A 22,500-nucleotide genomic window follows, 5' to 3' on the forward strand; every position below is an offset into this window, starting at 1 on the left:
TTCAATGTGTTAGTTTTATTGTAATTTTGTCTGCTACATTTCAGCTTGTACTGTATGTCTGAAATTCACACTTATATATGGCATGCAATTTAGAATTCTTAGGTTGATTGTATTCCCCATGTCTTATTCATGTGTGTTTATTTTGGTTTTTGACATTTATTTATAGTATAATTTGCATGAATTTAGTTTTGGCGTCTGTCTTTGTTCAAGTGTAACTGAAAATTATAAATGAAAATGACTGTTTTTTTTTGAAGTGGGAATAGAAAATTAATAACACTGCTGCTATAACGACGCACTTGCGTCAGAGATCAGAGGTTAATCACATGAAAGAAGAATATGTTTTTTTCCTGTTAATTAAAATGTCTGTGACGTCATGTTGGCCTATTTCCAGAGGACAAAGAGATGGTGATTTGCGAATCGTGTTATGGCTATTGGTTCAGATTCGCCTCTGTCCACTGGGAGGTCATTTTAATTAGCAGTTCAAAGAACAGTTTGCATCAATATTTTTTTACTTGTGTGCTTTGGCTGATGCGAAAAAAAAATCCCTTTGATTGTTGTGTTCTGATGGATATATGTGTATACTGTATAGTGATATATCCGAGGAAACCTTTTATTATCAGATAGTTTTAGCGAATGGAAAAAGGTTAGGCTTATTGACAAGAGGAAAAGTCATTACCCAACGAAAGGCAGAATTAGGTTGTCTCCATATAGGGAGATGAAGCGTGTGATGTATTATGTTAAAGGAGATAATGCCCCTTTCACAAGATTTGTTTAAAAGGCATTAATTCATCCTCGTATCACAGAGTAGAGCCTATGAATTACAAATATTTCTTTTCTCCTGAATGGTTTATATTTCTTTTGTTACTGGCTGACAAAGATTATACTTAGCTATTCAGAGGTTGAACCTAAGGAACATCATTGTATAATCTTACCTTTATTTACTTTCTGACATTTAAGTTACTTATTCAAAGTCATAGTTTTCTTAGCAGCTCTTGATTGGTTTATAATTATTTCGTGTTTTTTATCTTTTCTATAGATAGTTATCTTACGTATTTGATCAAAATTTTGCGTAGGAGGATCTATTCGTTATACCTGTTATCAATGTTGACTTGTTTCTCGCGTTTTTTCTTGCTGCTTCACTCTATCATAATATATATGTACTCGCCCATTTCAAGTCGACTTCATTAGCAGTTATATTGCATGACCATGATTCCTGATATGTATATCTATCTATTGATGATGATTTTGAAAACAAAATGCTTTTATTAAGATATGAATTAAGTAGAAATTGTAGAACAGGATAACTTCTTCCCTCCCCCCCCCCCCCCCATCTGATTCTTTTACATCTACAGTGGAGATGAAAAAAGCTTGTCCTACTTCTTGCAACCAATATTGCAAGGATAGAAGATAACTCATTTCATCCGCCTTTTGAAAATGCATCAGAGTTGATAGACTTGCACTGAACAGAAACTGATGGTGGTTTGGATAAGCAGCTGGTGTGGATATCCTAGTATCGTGGTGGTGGTGTGTGTGTGTGTGTGTGTGTGTGTGTGTGTGTGTGTGTGTGTGTGTGTGTGTGTGTGTGTGTGTGATTCATGGCCGCCTCACCAATGTTCGATGAAAAAAAAATCTGTAGAAATAATTTATATCTTTTTGTATTTTTAAACACGACAATCAGAATTCCCATCATAATGGAATACGAAATGTTTACGCAGGATTTTAAAAGAAAAAGAAATAATTTTGATCTTTCTTTTCAGGTGACATCACGCAGAAAGGATACGAGAAAAAGAAAGCGCGACTTCTCCAGCCCTATGTCCCCCCGAGATCCAAGTCAAGGTGAGGAAAAAATCCAACCTCTCGCTTTTATCTGACCCATTTTCCTCAGGAATGAGGTCAGGAGGTTTTTTTGACATTCACTCATCATCCAGTAACACTTACTAATAAGTATCAGAGATTGCTAAGCATTCGTCATTGCTTTTTTACTGGGTTTTAAAATGATCTCTTGTGCGATAAAGATTTTGAATTAGTTTTTGCATTTTCCTTTGCTCCAGTTGGTTATTTTACGTTTTGAAGAGACTTCTCAAATTAAGAGATAAAATTTCTATACAATATAGTATGAAATTAGTTTAAAATTAAATGATGTAAATTGTTGGGTAAAACATTATTTTACGTTTTGAAGAAACTTTTCAAATTAAGAGATAAAATTTCAATACAATATACTGTAGTATGAAATTATTTTAAAATTAAATGATGTAAATTGTTGGGTAAAACAAGTTTCATAAATTTCCTCAAAGTTAGTCCTGTTCCATTTGTATATCAAATTAAAATCTGACCCACTTTACTAGCTCAAGAGAACTGGGAGTCGTAGCATTTCAACCTGTGATCGTGTTACTATGGAAACTAGCAGTTGTGTTCATGCACTGATTAAAGATGACCTCTTTTCAACACGTTGTCAGCGCCCACACACATTTTCTAATGTATATAAATCTAAAGCATAGAGTGCCGCTAGTAAGCTTCACGGAGTAGATATAAGAGTAGTCAGTATGTAACCCGTAACTATGAAGCTGCGCTTTACAAAGCAAATGTAGTGATGATAAGAGTGTTGCATCTTTGTCAAGGGTGAATTTGACTAAATATTTCAGTGTAACGGCGTAAAGATGATATTAGGTGGTTTTGTAATTTTGAGGAATCAAATGTGTCTGGTATCATCTACGCTGAAAAATATCGTATTTATGTATAATTTAATTTCCATTAAATTTTTATAATATAAGAAAAACTTGAATAAAAGGTTTGAATATGTTATGAATTAAATTTAGATTCATATAATGAAATATATTTTCCCCTATATTCAAAGTATACATTACAGCACGTATATATGCATACAATATCACTCTTTTTTATCCCATGGGTTAATTAAAGTATCAATCCATAAAAGTCTACAATATACGTTGTCCTTAATGTTCAATAGCGTGGAGGTGAACTAGGGGAAGATTATCTAAAATAAAAAAAAAAACATTCAAAAGTATTTGTTATTGCCCCACGTCTACTTAATGTTCTAAGAGCTTGTAGGTTAATATCTATGAGTCTTTCACTGTTGTTTTGACATATGACATCATCACGCAAACCTCTGGCCTTCTTTCATCTTGGATGAGGCAGAGTGGATTGAACTGGTAGTAGCTCCCTTTTACTAAAGGGCAGAGTCGCATTGGCAGGACGAGTGGATTATGTTTGTACGGATCGTCTTAAGTGTTATTTTGAGGTATTTCAATTTGATCTTGCACAAAATTCTCTCTCTCTCTCTCTCTCTCTCTCTCTCTCTCTCTCTCTCTCTCTCTCTCTCTCTCTCTCTCTCTCTCTCTCTCTCTCTCCACGAAGTCTAAATTCGTTCTATTGGAACTTGTAATGATTGCGTTAGTATTTTTTGTGCCCGCAGTTATTCCTGGAACCTATTGTGTTGGCACCCGGAATAGATTTTCATTCCAGAGATTCTGTGCGAAGAACTTTTAGAAACTTCTGAGATTCCATGGTGATTATAAAAGACGATCTCTTGAATTTTAGGTAGGTTAAAAAAATGTTCGGTTCAGAATGTGGTCATCTGTTAGCAATCCAGAATGAGGAATTAATGAAGATAAGTTGACTTTGCAGTTAATGAAATCTCGTAACAAAGGATGTCAGTAAGAAGGGAAATACAATTGCCTTATCTAGCACTGGCTAAAAGAAATCAATATTTGTCTCGTGAAGGATGCAGAGCCAGTAAAGTAGGGGAAAAGGAAAACCGGTAAAAAGATTCAACGGTTTTCTGTATAAAGAAACAATAATCGAATAAGTAATCGGAGAATGGATGATTCTTACAAGGTAGAAGTCCGATTACGTGCCCTGACAGCTGTTAAAATTCCATCGGAAAGAAGAAACAAGACACGATTTTAGAGTTCAGCGAAATATTTTCTGAAATTACATAGACGCCAAAGACAAAAGCTAACTTGAGAGTCGAGACAGACAGACAAAGAGCATTGATAGTAAATAGATACCCTTGGTAATCTTGTTAATAACAGCTACTTTCATCTGTTTCATTTTGATATAGCAAAAAGTGACAATTAATCTATCTGAACAGGTTCCTTAACAAAGCAAAACTGAAGGAATTCCATCCACCTCTGAACCCTTGCATGGTGACAAACCGGTTGTAGAATGTACACTAAGTCATACAACAAAAGGTAACCTGTGGAAAACTTAATCGAAGTTGGCTGCAATTTTGTATTGCGAGTTTTTCTCGCCATGGAAAATTAACCGTCATGGAAATGCACATATTCGTCTTTGATGGTACAGGACATGCTATTAGTTCCTACAGGCTAAATACAACTGTATATTCCAATTCTGCGTGGCTGGATATTTCATTATCGTTCACTAGCAACCCTACTGATCAAGAAGGAATCCTATTGTGCTTGTATAATAGCTTATAAAACTATTGTAAATAAATATATTCTGGAGGGTTAAGTATGCAATTACTCTTCAAGTATACGGTTTAGGCACCTGATTTCTAGGTTCTGAGAATAATCCACATACTCATTAATTAATTTGCCATCAGCAGTAACCAACAATGTGGCAGCGTCACATATTTCAAGGTTTGATGGCCCCAGAAAAATGGATAAAAGTTAACCAGTGCATTATAGTACGCAGGTATACATAAGTTTTTATTACTTTATTGTGATTACTCTTTCTTTGGTCCCCTGGTCATTGTTCAGTTGCTATTTAAAAGTAATCAGTGATTTTATTTATTAAAAAGACAACTGTCTGTAAGTTTTTATATTTTTAAAGCTTAAATGTTTATCACAATTGACGGTAATCGTCATTGGGGCCTGAATAATTGGTCATTCAAATAAAACTGATTATTGTTTTCTACGTTTTCTTATTAAACACGAAATTTGACGCATTCTGGTTCATTTAGTTGCCTGAATGCATTAATGAAGTCATGACTCTTTAGACTTGATTGTGACTCATTATTTCTTTGCAAGTAACGTAGAAAGGTTAACAGTGTAATGTAAACAAACTATTCTTCTTTCAATGTTAATAGGTACTTCATTTGGACTATTTGCGCAATCGTGCTATTCAGTGAATCTCAAATCTTAGGTAATGAAATTTTGAAACTGAATAATGTTTTCCTATTATGAAATAAACATGTTGAATAAGAGTAATGTGTGTGTGCAATTTATACGTGTTGGTATATACATATGAATATTATTAATTTTGTGCTTAGGTATACTGAAATATTTAGTGGCAGAAAGTAAAATCTAGAGATAATGTATAATAAACAAATTTTTATAGTGTACAAAGGCCATTTGAGACTAATAAATTTTGTTCTTAGGATATTGCTTTAGTAATAGTAAGGTATATGTTATGTTATTATTAGTATTTAAGTGTAATTTTAGGTTTTACTTTCAAACATTATTGATAATGAAACCCCGTAAGACAGTGCCAATTAAAATTCTCTCACTTCCAGCCTTCCATTCTTTGTGAATTTTCCCCTTCCCCCCTTTTCTAAGTGGCAGCATTTGGATGGCCTGACCTGTTACTGCTCCCTCTTGGAAACGTTGCAAGGAGACTCTACAGCCACTACTGACCTCCCGCCCCCCCTACCCTACCCCGTCACCCATTCACTGTTCCTCCAGCCTCCTTCACCTCCTGCAGTTCTTCCCATCCTTTCGCGTCGTTACTGGGAAATGAGGCTTTAGCTTTCCAAATGCTCACTAATGAAATGGCTTGTTTCCATTACTAATGAAGATTTTTTTAACCTTATTAATCTTGTATAATAATGTCCTGCTTCTAAGGTGTGAGGTTACACACTTCTGTTTGAGTGCTTTTCACTGATACATTATGTGTATATAAATGTGTGACTGTGCGGGGAGTGAGTGAACGATGTATCTATGTATGAACTTGTGTATTTTATGTGACGATTTAATATATATTTTTGACAAACTTGTAACAGATGCTTTGGCACTATACAGAAGATTGAGAGTTATCTTTATATGTATGTTTAATAGCTAATTTTGAGTAAATTCTATGTATATACATTGTTTAGCCATCTGCATTGCTTGATTTAAGACACTGATGACGTCCGCCGTGCCTTCATCTTTCAGCATACGTTCTTGAGACCCACTAACTATTAAATATCTTCGAGTTTGAACTGGCAGTGGATTTCTTGTGCACTTTCGAGTGTGACTTGTCTCATAATTCTCTTCTTTCTTCGGCGAAACTTGTTGAATAATGATATTGATGTAATATTGTAGACAGTATATGCTGTGCATAATATACATTCATAATTGCCAGATTTTTAATGTTGATTAGTCATTGTGGTAGCAATGTTAATTACTAATTGCATTTATATTACTGTCAGTTAAAAAATCGTCATACTATCAACATATTGTCTATGCTGAAGACTACTACGGTGAACAGTGCATACTGTACTGTAGCGCTTTTCATGTACTTTATATTTTTTTTTTTTCTATTTAACAGTCAAAATATATTTCATTAACTACTTTGATAATTGGGGATTTAGCCGCACTAAATTTGATATTATTACTGTTCCTTTACAACAAGTTTCGTTCTTTGGAGTGGTTAACATTTGGGACATTTTCAGCTTTTCTCTTTCAAGATAAACACGTAACATGTGATATACAACACCAAGTTACTTAGTATGTTAATTTTTTTAAGAAAGTTTAGTACCATTTTAACCTGTTATGCTTCCTTACTTGATCAATTACCGCTTTTCGTGAATTATTCTCTAATAATGGGTGAAATGAAAAGCCTGAAGTTCGTCATCCTTCCTCTTTACGATTTGTAACTTTTTCGATAAACAAGATTTCCTGTACTTGAAAAGTTTGTCGGACACTAATAGTTTTCATGTTAATTTGAATGGTATGACTTGAACATTTAGTGTCTTGCACACGTTTAAGATGTGACTCCTGTTTGCAGTGAAAGTTCTAAATCCTAAATTGCACAACAGGTATGAGTCTTTCCATATTACCGTTTAATTCTAATTAATCCACGATAAAAATTAATTTTGATAATTGGTGGTAAATTATTTGATTATTCCATAAGTCAAATATAAACCAGCACTCCCCAAGAAGTGTATCCCGCAATGGGCAGAAATGAAACATTTCATGTGACGGATGTGTTTATATCAAGAGATAAGCTGAATGTCCCAAGCTGTCGGTGTGTTTGATTTTGTGTGTGTGTGTGTGTGTGTTTGGCCAAGACTAACGCCTCTTCCTGCATGTGCTGCAGCAGCCTCCCACCATGCAGCACTGCATGCCCATCAGCAGAGCGGAGGTGCCAGCAGTCGCTGTCGACGCAGTGAACACCGCAGCGTCACCACTCACGAAAGGCGATACTTGTCAGGTACACCACACACTCCCTACTCCCACTACTCCTCCTACCCCTCCTCCCCCTCCTCCTCCCCCCTCCTCCCCCTCCTCCTCTAATTCCTCCCCTTTCACCTGCATTATCACTTCTTGCTTGAGCAATTATTTACTTCGTCTTAGAAGAGTATGGGTACCCCAGGGTCCTCTTCATTCTGTTATTCCTGTGCCTGCAGTTGACCCATCTCGTCCTATTATGAATCCCATAGAAATCTACTTAGATAACATGGATGTAAAAGTGGAATTGGATGTTGTATCCTAATTGAAGATGACCATCGAACCTCATTCTATGTGTTAGTTTCACGGGCTCCCTTCGTCGCCAAGATGGCTTTGCCTTTTTTTATGAGTAAGATCACCTAGATGATTGTTTTTTTTTTTCATTACATTTTCTATTTATTAAATTTTCTTGTTCATTTTCATGTATTTTTGCATTTAAGACAAATTGCTGTTACTTTGAAATCATTAAAGACATTATTGTACTAGTTCATTTCCTCTTTGACGTTGATAAATGACCTCATGTTTTTTTTCTTATGAATTTTAAGTTCTCAAATTAATTAATGTCCGATCATAGTTGTGATGTTTGTCTTTTCTAATTAAAAGAATCACCAGTAATTGAGGCTCTTCATACTCGTGTTATTAAAAACGTTGGTCATGAGTTTCAGGCGCCAATTCATAAAGCCATCTCGTTAGTTTTTTAATAAAAAAAGAAAAAAAACAACAACTTTATAGGACCCATATAATTAGATTCGTGGTTGTCGTCATATTTCTATTATGTCAACGAGCATGCAATTACCTGATTTTGAACTCGCTGCTAATGTACACCTTGCCTGTTGTGTAAGTGTGCGTCCGTATTCATTGTGTGTAAATGATCAACACACTTTCATCTTAAGTCACCGCTTGCTTACTTGCGCTTTCACCGGTGGTGGTAAATGATATCATGTCCAAAGTACCATTCTCTCTCTCTCTCTCCTCTCCTCTCTCTCTCTCTCTCTCCTCTCTCTCTCTCTCTCTCTCTCTCTCTCTCTCAGTCCTTTGTTTCATAATAACCATATCCTGAAGATGCATCGTAAAATCGGAACAGCTGTGTGCAGCTGTTGTCGCTGTTCGTCCCGGGAGGTTGGCTGGCCAAGCTGACTGAACTCGTTTACAGGCATCATCATCACCATCATCCCTCATCACTCATCACTCATCACTATCATCATCATCATCACTCAAATCTTTTCCTTATCGCATCGATCCTTTTATCAATCCCAAATTCCAGATTTTAATTTTACATATATTTTTCAGATTATCTTTCCCCCGACCGTTCTTTTCTTTATGTACTGTACTGTGTTTATTGGTGGCACTTTTAGGCGATTTATTTGTTTTATGGGGTTTTTAATATTAATTTATAGATATTATTTTTAGATTTAAGTTATTTTTTTCGTTTGTAAGTGTGATGCCATCGCCAACTCATTTAACTCCTTTCCATTTATTTTTGCTTATTTTTATATCTCGCCCAGTGCATGCAGTCTACTTATCCTCCAGTTCAGTCTTTTATGCAAACCCTTTTTTTTCAGTAATTACTTGAAAATATTATACTTTGCTAAGTTAATACTTCTGATATTTTTTATTATATTAGACATTTTGGATGTTATTAATCTTGGTTTGAATGGAGTTTGACAATATCTAGACTACATTTTTTTTTTTATTTCTAACCTCATTTTTTTTCATAATTTTCTACTGCCATTTCGATTAATATTTTCCCCCCTTTTCCTAGATATGTTTACATTAACATTTATTTTTTTTTTTGGATTTGCTTATTTAATTCATCTGCTTAATTTCTGTCTAAATTTTACCCTCTTAAAAAAAACGTGAGTCGTAAACTTGTATTTATTACTCACAATCTGTAATAGCAAATTTGCACGTCAATCAATTTATTATCTATGGTCGTTTCTTGTATTTTATGATTTCATCTTAGACTCTCTCTCTCTCTCTCTCTCTCTCTCTCTCTCTCTCTCTCTCTCTCTCTCTCTCTCTCTCTCTCTCTCTCTCTCTCAAATTAGACCAAATGAATGATAAGTAGTTTGTTAGCGATGTAACATCATGCTATAAAGATGTGTTTGAGAAAAACGAGCCTTAGCCACTCTTGAAGTTTTAATGTTTGTAAATAACGCTGATTGCTTGGTATAATAGGGTATTGGCCTCTGGGTTTACCATATTTTCAATTACTCAAGATGCCTTAATTAAGATAATTACAGTATATTATTATGACTTGAGTTTAGTTTTTTAATTTTACTCATTAAAGTAAAAGGATTTCATTTTGTTTTGATAATTTCATTACATGGTGTTACATTGAATCTTCTTAAGCTTCTTGCTCATTTTAAGCTGTATATTGCACCTCTATGCTTTGTCTTACCATGCTGATTTCCTGCGTATTATCTCTTAAATCTTCTCTTAGAGGTGATTGGTTGAGTATGGCATCCAACCTTGTTCACCCCCCCCCCCCATCCGCTTACCTCCCCTACAATCCCTGTGACTCAACGCTTATTCAACAATAGGCAATCTTGTAATAATCCCAATCCTTCCCCTCCCTCACTCAACCTCCCCTTCTTGCCCATTGGTGTTGTTGGTATTGATGTATTGTTGTTGTTTGTTCCCTAAAACTTATTTAAACAGTATTATAGGCAGAGGGATGATGCATACCCATGTGGCTTCCCTCATTTAAAAGTCCGGTACGGCCTTGCCAGCCTTTGCCCCCTCCCCTCCCATTTCTTGAGGCCCCCCGTTTATTTCCTCCGATTGCACGCCTTCAGTTGTAATGTACTGTAGTTAAAAGTGTGTGTTGTTTATTTGGGGGTTGGTTGCTTGCTCACAGGTGCACCTCAGGCAGGGGGGGCCGCTTCCCCTTCCACTCGATCCCGACGCAGAGCCCAACGACGTCTCACCCGAAATGAGTCCAGGTACCACTCAGGTAAGTCACACTCACAGACCACTTCAGTAACCACCAGTTTTGTTTTTTCTTTTAACATATTAACCAGTCTCTAAGTTTCGGTTGCTGTTATTCATCTGTTCTCGCTTCATGTCTTATTCTCATTCCTCTTTGTCCCCGGCGTTAGTGCCGTGCGTTTCTTACTGCTTCCGTCGTTGTCGTGCCTCTCATGATGATGATGTCCTTAACTCGATTGAATAGAGACCAGATGTGGTCGGAATCTCTTACATGTTTTAATGCCTTTCTTGTCTTTCGTTGCTTTTACTTGAAGATGGGAATCTCTCTCTCTCTCTCTCTCTCTCTCCTCTCCTCTCTCTCTCTCTCTCTCTCTCTCTCTCTCTCTCTCTCTGTCATATACTGATGTTTTATCTGTACTACTAATTCAGTTGATTGTGAAATAACACGTGAATATATTTGTTTTTTCCTCACTTATGAACGTCAGTTAATTGCAGGTGAGTCAGTGTCTTTTTCTATAAGTTAAGTAAATGCTCTTTTTTTTTAAAGATTATATTGAAGGTTTGGAAACTTTTTCATTGCTCTTTTTTTATGTAGAGAATTTAAGATACTTTTGATTTCAGTTTCCAAACTGAAATTTTGGATGAAATAATAATTTCGGTATTTCATAGAAAAGAAAATAGTTTGGACAAAGAATGATGATGAAAAACATCAACATTTTCAAGTTTCTTCTTCTTGTACGGAATGTGTTGTCCATGACTTAATCACTAACCAACGAGCGAAAAGTATCCAGAGTATTTTGATGAAACCTAAACTTTTGAGTCCTTGTCACAACAATTCAGTTAATTTCTTTAAGGCTGCTTCAGTCAGATACCATTTGTGACTTCTGTGAGAGTCGATGTCGGAATAAAGTAAAGTAGTATTAGAATGAAACATTGTCCAATTTTTTCTTAATTTCTTCCCAATCTACATAAGAAGAAGTATGCAGTTTTTAGACTATGTTATTTTATACTTACATATCACGTTTAAAATATTGTAAACTTCTAGCTATAAAGGTGGCATTCGATTGATTATTTGAAAGAATGAATTAGTTATAAAATAAATGTTCCATTATTTATGTTGGTCGTATGTACTTTGTCGTTTCATTTTAAATCAAACTTAATTTCATTTAGTTTTATCGATGAATATTAGATAGCGGTTGATATCGTCAAAATCTACATTCTTAAGACTGTATAGCGTCAGATGTTCGGGCCGTTTTAATTTATTATAGTCAGCTATCATTCGACGTTAACGTTTTCTTTTTAGGTAGTAAAAGAAAACTTGGGTTTTGAAGGGATACTAGACTAAAATACTTTGATGCTTTCTTTTGTAAAAGCTTATATGATATTGAAAACTTATTTATTTTTATGATACTGAGTTGTAATTTGAAACCACTATTGTATTTCTGTTTAAGTTACTTTGTTTCTTATATTTCATAAATTGGTTTTATTTAAAAATTGGGCCAGTTTAAATTTCTTTAAACAAAGGTTGCCTATGTGTAAACAAAAACCTTAAATACTAAGCTTTAGTAATGTTGTTGGTATTATTATGATTTTACCATTTAGTTTTAGTTAAACGATTGAAGATTCTGCAATAATTTTTAAAGTTTCAAAGGGATATTTTTGAATTTCCATAATGACCCTTTCAAAAGAGAAACTCTCAAGTCTTGTGATTTATATTTTAGCAAGTTTTTGGTACTGTAGTTTCAAGTTTTGTTTAGTGTGATACAGAAGTGAAATATTAATAAACATTGATTTTCGTATCATGATGCGTTAGGAGGTAACTTTAATAGGAATAAATATTTTGATTTAATAACCAAAAGCCAAAAAAAAATGTACATTTTGAGCTACCTATGCATGTCAGGCATTGTAATAATTTAGTATTATTGGTATAATTACATTTATTAACAAGCCTTTTAGTGAGCCAAAGTTATGAAGTGATATTTCAAAGACTAGATATCTAAATATTAGTCCCTTTTTTGGGCTGTTAATAAAGCTTCAACCTGTATAAAGTTACAGTTCTTTTTTGAGAGATTGGATTTTTTAGTTCGTAATTAAGATGAAATAAAAAGTAAATTACATTCCACTGAATGTAGAGAGTCTTTGTAAGCTGTTCAAGGAAAAATGTAACTGAACATTATATTTCCTTTGTTTTTCAAGATTTTTCAAATGTATCTCTTTCATAAGCTTTTGGAACATGAACTCGCGCTTGTTGTAACCTTTCATTGTTATGTTTTTAAGGGATAAAACTGTTAAAACGCCTACGCCTCTTCCTTGGGGGATATGGAAACCACCCGTTTCACCCCGCCTTACCCAGGTTACAGTGCAAATAGTCATGTTGGCTTAATTCATTAGCATTGTAGCTTCGGCGTTAAATCTCTATACGTATTGATATTTTCGATATTTTCAACCAATATGAGAGAGAGAGAGAGAGAGAGAGAGAGAGAGAGAGAGAGAGAGAGAGAGAGAGAGAGAGAGAGAGAGAGAGAGAGAGAGAGAGAGAGAGTTTATACGTCCTATTGGGCATTGGGCGGCTCTCATAGTTGTTTTCAAGGTTTGTAACATGTTTTACCCCGCCCTTCGTTATGTACCTCCATCTCGAGCATGAATCTCCCCTGGAACAATGCAGATGCTGCTAAAGAGGGGGTTATTGTTCGAATAACTTGCAGATGGGCCCCTTGTCCGCTGACACAATTTGCTTTTAATGGCACTAAATAGGACACGTTTTTATGCATGACCGGAGTCGCGGGGGTTGTAATGGTCGCGAAAAGAGATTGCATGCGTGCATAGATTAGCTTTGAGCTCAGTAGGTGGATACGGGTTTGTCATAGGCGATGACTTGCAATTCATATTGTTTATTAGATGTATCAGCATGCATAAGGGGTGCGTAGTTCATGTTAGACGACAATGCGTGCTCAAGCGGTGTCTGTAAGAGTTTGGAATTTTTATTCAGTATTGAATGGGATATACAGTTATGTTCCGGTGTATTCACACACATTATTCATACATACGTATAAATATAAATATATATATATATATATATATATATATATATATATATATATATATATATATATATATATATATATTGATTTTTTCAGCTAAATGAATATACACATCTGTGCATCCTGATGAATTGGTTGTATGTCTTCAGTTAAGTTTTGCCTTTGTTCTGATTGTTTTAGGGTGCTCATTCTTACAGTGAATATAGTGAAGGTTTTCATACTGGATTTAATAGTTTCGATTATGTATTTGTGGTGGGTCTTTTCATTCGGTAGACATTGATATAAATTATATAACCTTTGCAATCACAATTACAACGTGTTTAATTTTAACGATCTACTTTAATTTCTTTGATGTTGTGGAAGCTACCGGTATTTCAGATTGAATAAATATCATTGAAATGTATTGAAATAACGCATCAGACTTTAGAAACGCATCTCACAATACTCGCATTTTTCTCGACTGTAGCAATTTGATCCTCGAAATATCTAAGCAAACGCTCATCTATTCGAATTCGTGGCCATTTAGATTAGTTTCAATTCAGAGTGCGAAAAGACTAGTTATCAAATGTAAAGTAGAAAGCCTTCCTTATACATGAATTCAAGTATGAGGAAAAAGTAGATGTTTTTCACATTGGCTCCTTCCATGGGGGACTGAGCTATATAAGATTCATGTTTTTTGCACTTACAGAACATTGTTCTGTTTTCACTTATGCGAAAGAGCTGTAGGAATCTCACAAGTATTACATATGTTACTCTTCTTTCCCTGCATTTAGACTGGATAGTCTTGCATTGTTGACACTAAGCATACTACACTACACCCAAATAGGTACCAACTGTAACTGTTTGCCCACATGGTAAGGATAGAAAAATAGGCTCTTTAGCTGTGGTAAACATCTCTTCCAGGAGAAGGACTATTCGAAATCAAGCCGATTATCTCGTCTTGGATAGTGCCATTTCCTGTACACCATTTACTTCTATGTTGTGGTATAAACTTTTGCTGCTTAATTTGTTCTTCTTTATTTTTTAAATAGTATGTTGGGCAGACTTAGGGCTAAGGATCCTTGGTGGTTTTTCAAGAGTATGTATTTTCCTTGTTTTTTATTCTCCTATTTAAGCATATTTTTTTTATGACCATCTGTGTGTGCAGTGATGTTCATATTACTATTGATATAATTTTATTTCTAGTTTAATAGCTTGCTCTTTATAGGTCTTCTGTCATTACTAGAACTAAATACGGAGTAGCATTTTGTTTTTAAAATTAGGGTGCAGCCTGACGTGTAATGATGATAGTAATAATACGCTGTGACTCTCATTTTCTTTCCCTTCTTTCCATGATGGCGGGTCGTTTGTATGTAGTGTACTTCATCAAGTTGAGTTGAATAGGATTTGATTCTCAGTTCATTTTTTTTTGCTGTAGGTGTTAACGAACTAGATAGGCGTTTTCTTGATGGAGATTCAGTTCAGATGTAAAGATAGATCTGCTAGTTATTACGAATGAGAAGGTATCCCAACTTGGCTAAACTGTGTATACTCTCTCTCTCTCTCTCTCTCTCTCTCTCTCTCTCTCTCTCTCTCTCTCTCTCTCTCTCTCTCTCTCTCTCTCTCTATGATGGTCCTTCTTAAGAGGCGGACGACCTCTTGAAATTGAAGTCATTTTTATTGCCGTCCTGTCCTTAGAATTTTATAGTCGTTATATATTATATTTTGGAATAGATCACCATAAAAAGCATTGGTGTTGATTAATGTTGCAAGACCAGTTCTCTATACGTAGGCAGCGCTGGCAATGATAAACCAACATGTTGAAGGTTACCTGGGCAAACTTAATAGGTTGGATCAGCTATACTTTACTTTAGGGGCGTTCACTTCATAAAGCTAGCAATGGACCGCTGGAATGAACTGACTTGCCATGTTTTTCGTCGAGAAATTGATGTTTACTTTGAATTTTTTTTTTATCGACTACTGGTGATGCCTTCGCATGTTTATTTTATAGCTGCTATTATGTGTTCTTTTTTATCTTGTACTAAATATGGGTTTTATCAGCCGAGTCACCCATCCAGGGAAGAATGTAAATGAAGGAGACGAGGTTTGTTGACACCGAGGCTCAGTCTTTGAAGATGTTCTCCATACAAGGAACTGGGTTGCTGCCGTTTTCTCCCTTTTTGTCGTGTATACGAAGTATATCTGGAGGGAATTTTAATTATTCTTTGCCGGAAAGGCTGTGAGATGGAGAATGATTTTCATGTGTCCAATTTATATATAAAGAATATTGTAAAACATTTTTTTTTCTCGTCTAAATTTTCAAATAGAATTTATAGATTATGATGATTTTTCTAAGCTTTCAGGTATTTTCAGTGATACTGATAAAATAATGCTAATGCTTCATTATCATATTTTTAAAGGAATATAAATATATGCGTTTATATATTATGTTGCTTTCAGTTGCAAATACATGTTAAAAGTTTCGTAGTGAAACTATGCCTACAAAATACGATCCTTGAGGAGTAACTAAAGTTTCACTTTAGAAGAATGGTTTCATTATTATTATGGCTGTAGTTATTATTGGTGTTATTGCTTGTATAGTTATCCTGAAAACAATTTAGATATTGTTGTTGCTTAACGCACTTCTGATTTATCAAGAATACTGTGTACATATTGTTCATATGATAATATTTCATATTCGTTAATTGATGTCAGATTAAAACTTGGCAAATGTATAAATAATTCTATTTCTTGATTCTGTGCCTTATGGAAACAAAGTAAAGTAAGTGAAACTTGTACCAACATGTACAGTATGTCATTTTTAGGGGGGGGGGAGCCATGTACCAACCGTGTGTCACACGATCGTACATAAATTATTTTGTATATTTTATGCTTGTATCTGCGCTCTTCCCTCGCACTAAAAAGAACCTAAATAATCATGTCTCTGGTTTTCCTCTGTAACATTGTCACTTTCTCGAACATGTATTTTCCTGTTGCCTTGAGGTTTTGTATATAAATGAGAGTGTTCCTTAATAAAGTACTCAGTTGATTGCATCCTGCCTTTGAGTTCACAACCCTCTCTCGGCCCGTCACAAATTAATGTAAAGATATATGCAGGTAGTATGCCCCTAACATAAAAAATTTACAACAGTACGTTTGCTGCTCGAGTCAATTTTTGCTATGCAAATGCTGGTAAATATAACTAGATAAGAGTATATTAAAGTACATAGTGTTACGATTAATAGAATTGGAGCAAAGGGCACACATATATAGATAGATCAGATCAATAGATAGATACATGTATGTATATGTATATTAATGTTACCATATTTTGAGTGATAGTTTTATTACGGTAAATAGTAATGTTTGCTGTTAACCAAATGTTAGAAGGAAAATTAATTGGACAGATGGATGATGTAATATATCGCCCAAAATCATCTTTGTAACGAAGCATATTTTTTTTCATGCTTTCCTTCTTTTTATTGTGCAATAACGGATATTTTTATATAAAAGTATATTTAAAACTGAAAAAAACTTCTTGTCAGTTTTCCACAGAGAACAATATTTTACCTATTTTAATACTTATATTTGGAATATTTTTACGCCAAGATATAAAAGTTTTGCAATCAACAACTCGTCGTTTTAATCTTTTATTTGTGTTATTTTGTGTGTAGGACATTGCGGTAAATTACAACTTCCGGTTTAAAGTGGCACCGAAATAAGTGTCTGAACAACAAAACTAACTTTGCCCAGAGGGACTGTGCAAACAGAAATGACTTCTCTCCAATGCGGTCAGTGAGAAAGGTGGGCGCAGCTGCGGTCGGGTTGTTGCGCAAGACTAAAAGAGAAACAAGTATGGATACGCATATGGGATTACTATTTTTTTGAGTTCTCACTCCGTCTTAAATGACGGCGATATACAAGGCAGAACAATGCATTTTCCTTTTGCATATTTTCACTTGGGAAGATGGTGATTGAGACTACCACGGGCTGAACAACGGCAAATCCAAGCCCTTGGGACGTTAAGTATGTCTCGGAGATCGTACCAAAGCTCCTTCTTATATACTAATTAGTGTATGAGACCCGTTGAAATTGACGGTTTAATATTTAGAATTGGATAGACATGCACATGCACATACGGCCGTACAGAGATTCAACTCTTCCTACATTCTCCTTTCCTGAGCACCTCACGGCAGTTTTTGTTGGTGATTGTGGTTTCTTAGTGTACCTCTCTGGGTACCCCTCTCACCAGGATATATATATATATATATATATATATATATATATATATATATATATATATATATATATATATATATATATATATATATATATATATATACACACACCAAGACACGTGTTTAATTATATTGGGGAGATAAGAGGCAAGTGCTTATTTATGTTAAATGATATATGTATATATATATATATATATATATATATATATATATATATATATATATATGTATATATATATATATATATGTATATATATATATATATATATATATATACATACAAACACGCGTTGTGTATTGTTTTTTATCTCCATAATGATGACGGTGGTGGTAGTGTTACCACAGCAACTGCCATTATTATGTTGCTTTGTACGTTGGTGATTATTGCCGAATATGTTTTCCGGAAAGAAATCGGTAGACCACGATTCCTGGGTAAGAAATTTTACACTTTAGATTAATAGTATTTTTTTTTCGTGAATAGTTTTCCGTTTACATATGAATGTGTAATTGATTCAGACATGTTAGTTAATTTTTTTTTTTTTTATCTGACCTTAGTTTACTACAGTTAATGTGTAAATATGCGTACATCACCACAGTATATCGAAATGATACGAAAATATTTGTATTGTAACTTTTTCTAATGGAGGTGCTTTTTTCTCTTGCTTGAGGGTACACTCAGGCACACTATTCTATCTAATTTCTCTTCCTCTTGTTTTGTTAAAGTTTTTATAGTTTATATAGAAAATATATTTTTTAGTGTTGTTACTGTTCTTAAAATATTTTATTTTTCCTTGTTTCCTTTCCTCACTGGGCTATTTTCCCTGTTGGGGCCCCTGGGCTTATAGCATCCTGCTTTTCCAACTAGGGTTGTAGCTTAGAAAATAATGATACTGGACATGGCAGAACGCAATTTCAAGAGCAGGTCGGCGGTTGAGGCTTTGTCAGAACTTTGTTAGGTCAATGTTTTAGGGGCTATTTCAAAAGTTTTTATCTCCCTGTTTCCATGGTCTTTTTTCACTATCTTTAACTTATAAAGACAGAAAAATAGAGAGAATTATCAGATAACAGTCTATTCTTCCACTTATTCAATGGAAATTGTGTGTAAATGTAAACAGTAGTAGCGTGTTTATCTTGATCAGCATTGCTCTTACTGGTCTGTTGTTTCTCTTTGGTTCCGTAAGTATGGTGTACGTGCATGGAAGTTTTTATTATTGGTAATACAAACAACATTGTATGACAAATGTTATCGTGTGCTTTGAGAAAATCAAACCGTGAGAGATTTAATTTGGCTCATATTCATAATGTTTTACGTATTCATTATTTGATTGAAGTGTGTCTATGAAATAAACTTTACTATGTAAGTTAGTGTACAGCAGTGTAGCGATATCTGACAAGCGGATACTGGTATTTATGTCTCCTTGCCCTCATCATTTAGTTTTGTCATTACCTCTCAAGGGATCATTACTGGCAACAACGCCCCCAGCTTGTTATGCAGACATTCCGCAGGTCGGTGGTTGTAAGCAGTTTCAACTGGAAACCTTCATACGGAAAGAAGTGCTTACTGTTTTCTTATTCCAGTAATGCCACAATTGGCAATGTTGTGTATATTATTAGGACAACCGCCCCTGCCTCTTCTGATTGTAACCAACGAGGTATCCTATATTGAGAGAAATACGGGATTGATTCGCAGAACTCGGTCTATCTTTTTGGGAGGGTTGGAAAATGCATTTATATTTAAGAATTATATGGTAACGACAGTAAGATGTTGTATAGAGCAACTAGCAAGAGAGACTTCCAATCAGAGCCATCACTTTGCGAATGTGTTTTTGACTCTTAACAAAATAAGGTGTCCCATCCGTAGCCATCATCATACTCCTGTCACATTCTTAGGAAATTCGAATAATTTAAAGTCGAAGAATGTGTACAAGGAAAATAAGTTCCTAATTAGGTAGGAAAAGATTAAAACCTATAGAATGTTTGTCGATGAAAATAATTTTCTTTATCAGGAGTCATAAAAAGACTCCTTTACGCTTGGACCCTAAAATTTCCCGGTTTTTAAGAAAAATTATGCGGTTGGGACTTGTATACAAGTGTTGACAAACTTTGTGTGAGGTCTGCAGATCTTTTATAGATGAGATCCTAATAAGGTTACGAAAATATCCAACCTAAACTCCATTTCGATTCTCGTTGTTGAGGAAGGACACTGATGTCGATATAGTGAGGAACAAAGTAAATGCGCCTACAAAATTTCTTTGGTTCTATACAAAATACGTCTTTTGTTATATCCAATAAAGTTGACGAAAATAATTTCTTCCTCACGTCAAGGTTTTGGTGCAAGTCCTAGTATGTAAATTTGATTCGATTAAATGGATGTTGATTTGAGCAGGTGTATAGGAAAAGAGAAAGTCTTTTTGAATAGTTAAGTTGTACGACTACGTACTGATATGTTCATTTGCATATGCATCGTTATCAACTCTCAAATATCTTTTGGTCGTAAACAGTGATCGTTGGTGAGTTTATTGCGAAAGGAAAACTTAAATCTCGGTAACGTTGCCTGATCTCATCTTTACTAATATACTAAAAGGGACACTGCATTGCAATCTGTCGTGTTGTGACAGCAATAATTGTTGTTCTGCAAGTAAACAGAATAAATTTAAATAATTTTGTTCGATTTTCCCAGATTCAGTTTCATTATCATTTTGTTCCTTCCTTGAATTTAGATTTGTAAGAATTATTTTTTTTCGGTTTTTTTTTTCTCTACTAAACGTAAGCCACAATAGAAAGAGAGATACTTTGCAGTTTACCCGATACCGTCTTCAAAAACAACTTGATTGTGGCATGTCCTCTAAGACGAGTTGGGGCTTGTGGCCTGGTCTTATATGGATTGTCTGAGGTTACGGTTTAAAATGTGAGGTCGGTGAGTGTGTTTGGGTGGAATATCTACAGTGAGAGAGAGAGAGAGCAAGAGAGAGAGAGCAAGAGAGAGAGAGAGAGAGAGGAGAGAGAGAGAGAGAGAGAGAGAGAGAGAGAGAGAGAGAGAGAGATTTTTTAGCCATGTACCCGTATGTGTGGTTTGTAATAAAAGATGAGGCTCGGGATGCAACTGAACTAGGTTTGAAAAAGAAACAGACGTATAAATCCAGAGTAGATGAAATGTGTAATAGGGTTCAGAATCTCGTGAATTAAAAAAGCCAGCTACTACGGCTTACAGCTTGAAATCCTCTGAAAACGATTGTTCATAAATCAAGCAAGGATTTCTATTCAAGATACTACAGATGGTCGACATACGTTGTCCGAGGCAGTGCCGAAGTTCAAGAACCTTACTTGAATTTTGTATAGCATTGTACTTGTTAACAAAGAGCTTTATTGACCTTGTTAACCTGCAACCAGTTGCTTTAGCTTGTTTTGTTTATTTATATAAAAGAAAATTAGCCAAACATTGATCGATGTGTTAGGTTATTCCTTACGAATGTTTTTATCCTTTTACGCTTTATCTTTTATTTTTGGTGTTTCCATATTCGCATTGTCCTACAGTGTCCCTGTTGCACCCACACAAGAGCCACTAATTGGTATCTGCATGAGATCGGATCACAGCATTTTTATAGACTGGCCCTTATCAAAAGCATAAGCTTGTTTGTTATGATTGCATCATCATAGTGGCCATTGAGGGATGGAGTAACAAGATCTTGTAAAAACATTTCTGCCTCCTGCCAATCTCATTTTGTGACCATCCGTAACCCTCTACGGTGTAGCCTAACAAATTACCTATGGACTTATATGGATCCAGTAACTCTTGTATTTCTCATTCAGACAGGTAAACAAAAACACTGTAGGTGATATCATGTTTTGATATATTAAAGATTTGGACAAAACTTCTCTTCTTGGATTTGTTTGACTGTACTGTACTCTATTATTTTCCAACTTTTTCTTTAAAAGTATAAAATCTAGAGTCGACAATTGTAATAATTTTGAGGGTCCATATAACTTTACCTTGCTGTTCGAACAGGACCAGTCTCCGAATATGGGAGTGGTTAGTTGAGTGAGCCCCCCCCCTCTCTCTCTCTCTCTCTCTCTCTCTCTCTCTCTCTCTCTCTCTCTCTCTCTCTCTATCTCTCTCTCTCTCTCTCTCTCTCTCTCTAATTGCAATCGTAATTAATATGGTAGCATCGCGTCAGTATGATAAGCATGGCAAGATATTGTCAGATCTAAGAATAAGGGGCTGGAGTTACCGAGTCGAGAACCGACCAGTCTCAATAAATTAGTTGTGATTGAAGAATGATAAAGATTATCCTCGATGTTAATTGAGTAGCAAAGTTCTTACCTGAGATTGATTATGGGCATATTTAGTAATCTTTTATATCTATATATATATATATATATATATATATATATATATATATATATATATATATATATGTATATATATATGTATATATCTATGTATTTATATATATATGTATTTATATATATATGTATTTATACATATATATACATATATATATATATATATTTATATATATATATATATATTTATATATATATATATATATATATATATATATATATATATATATATATATATATATATATATATATATATATATATATTTATATATATATATATATATATATATATATATATATATATAATATATTTATATATATATATATTTATATATATATATATATTTATATATATTTATATATATATATATTTATATATATATATATATTTATATATATTTATATATATATATATATATTTATATATATATATATATATATTTATATTTATATATATATATATATATATATATATATATATATATTTATATATATATACACATATATATATATATTTATATATATACATATATATATATATATTTATATATATACATA

General features: G+C 34.2%; 1 protein-coding gene across 12 annotated transcripts in view; it reads left to right on the forward strand.

Moving 5' to 3' along the window:
* DIP2 (disco-interacting protein 2) overlaps nucleotides 1–22,500 on the forward strand; it is a 262,033-nt gene that overhangs the window by 157,765 nt on the left and 81,768 nt on the right. For 4 of the 12 annotated variants that reach the window (XM_068348191.1, XM_068348184.1, XM_068348186.1 and 1 more), the window contains exons 2-4: nucleotides 1,758–1,836; nucleotides 7,279–7,392; nucleotides 10,270–10,365. In XM_068348191.1, the coding sequence (XP_068204292.1) occupies nucleotides 1,812–1,836; nucleotides 7,279–7,392; nucleotides 10,270–10,365 (235 nt within the window). In that variant the 5' untranslated portion in view covers nucleotides 1,758–1,811. Of the gene's footprint in view, nucleotides 1–1,757; nucleotides 1,837–7,278; nucleotides 7,393–10,269; nucleotides 10,366–22,500 lie in introns of those variants that run through there. The other 8 variants (XM_068348192.1, XM_068348185.1, XM_068348195.1 and 5 more) reach the window with 6 other exon arrangements.

Source organism: Palaemon carinicauda, chromosome 24, assembly GCF_036898095.1.
Source record: "Palaemon carinicauda isolate YSFRI2023 chromosome 24, ASM3689809v2, whole genome shotgun sequence".
Lineage (NCBI taxonomy): Eukaryota > Metazoa > Arthropoda > Malacostraca > Decapoda > Palaemonidae > Palaemon > Palaemon carinicauda.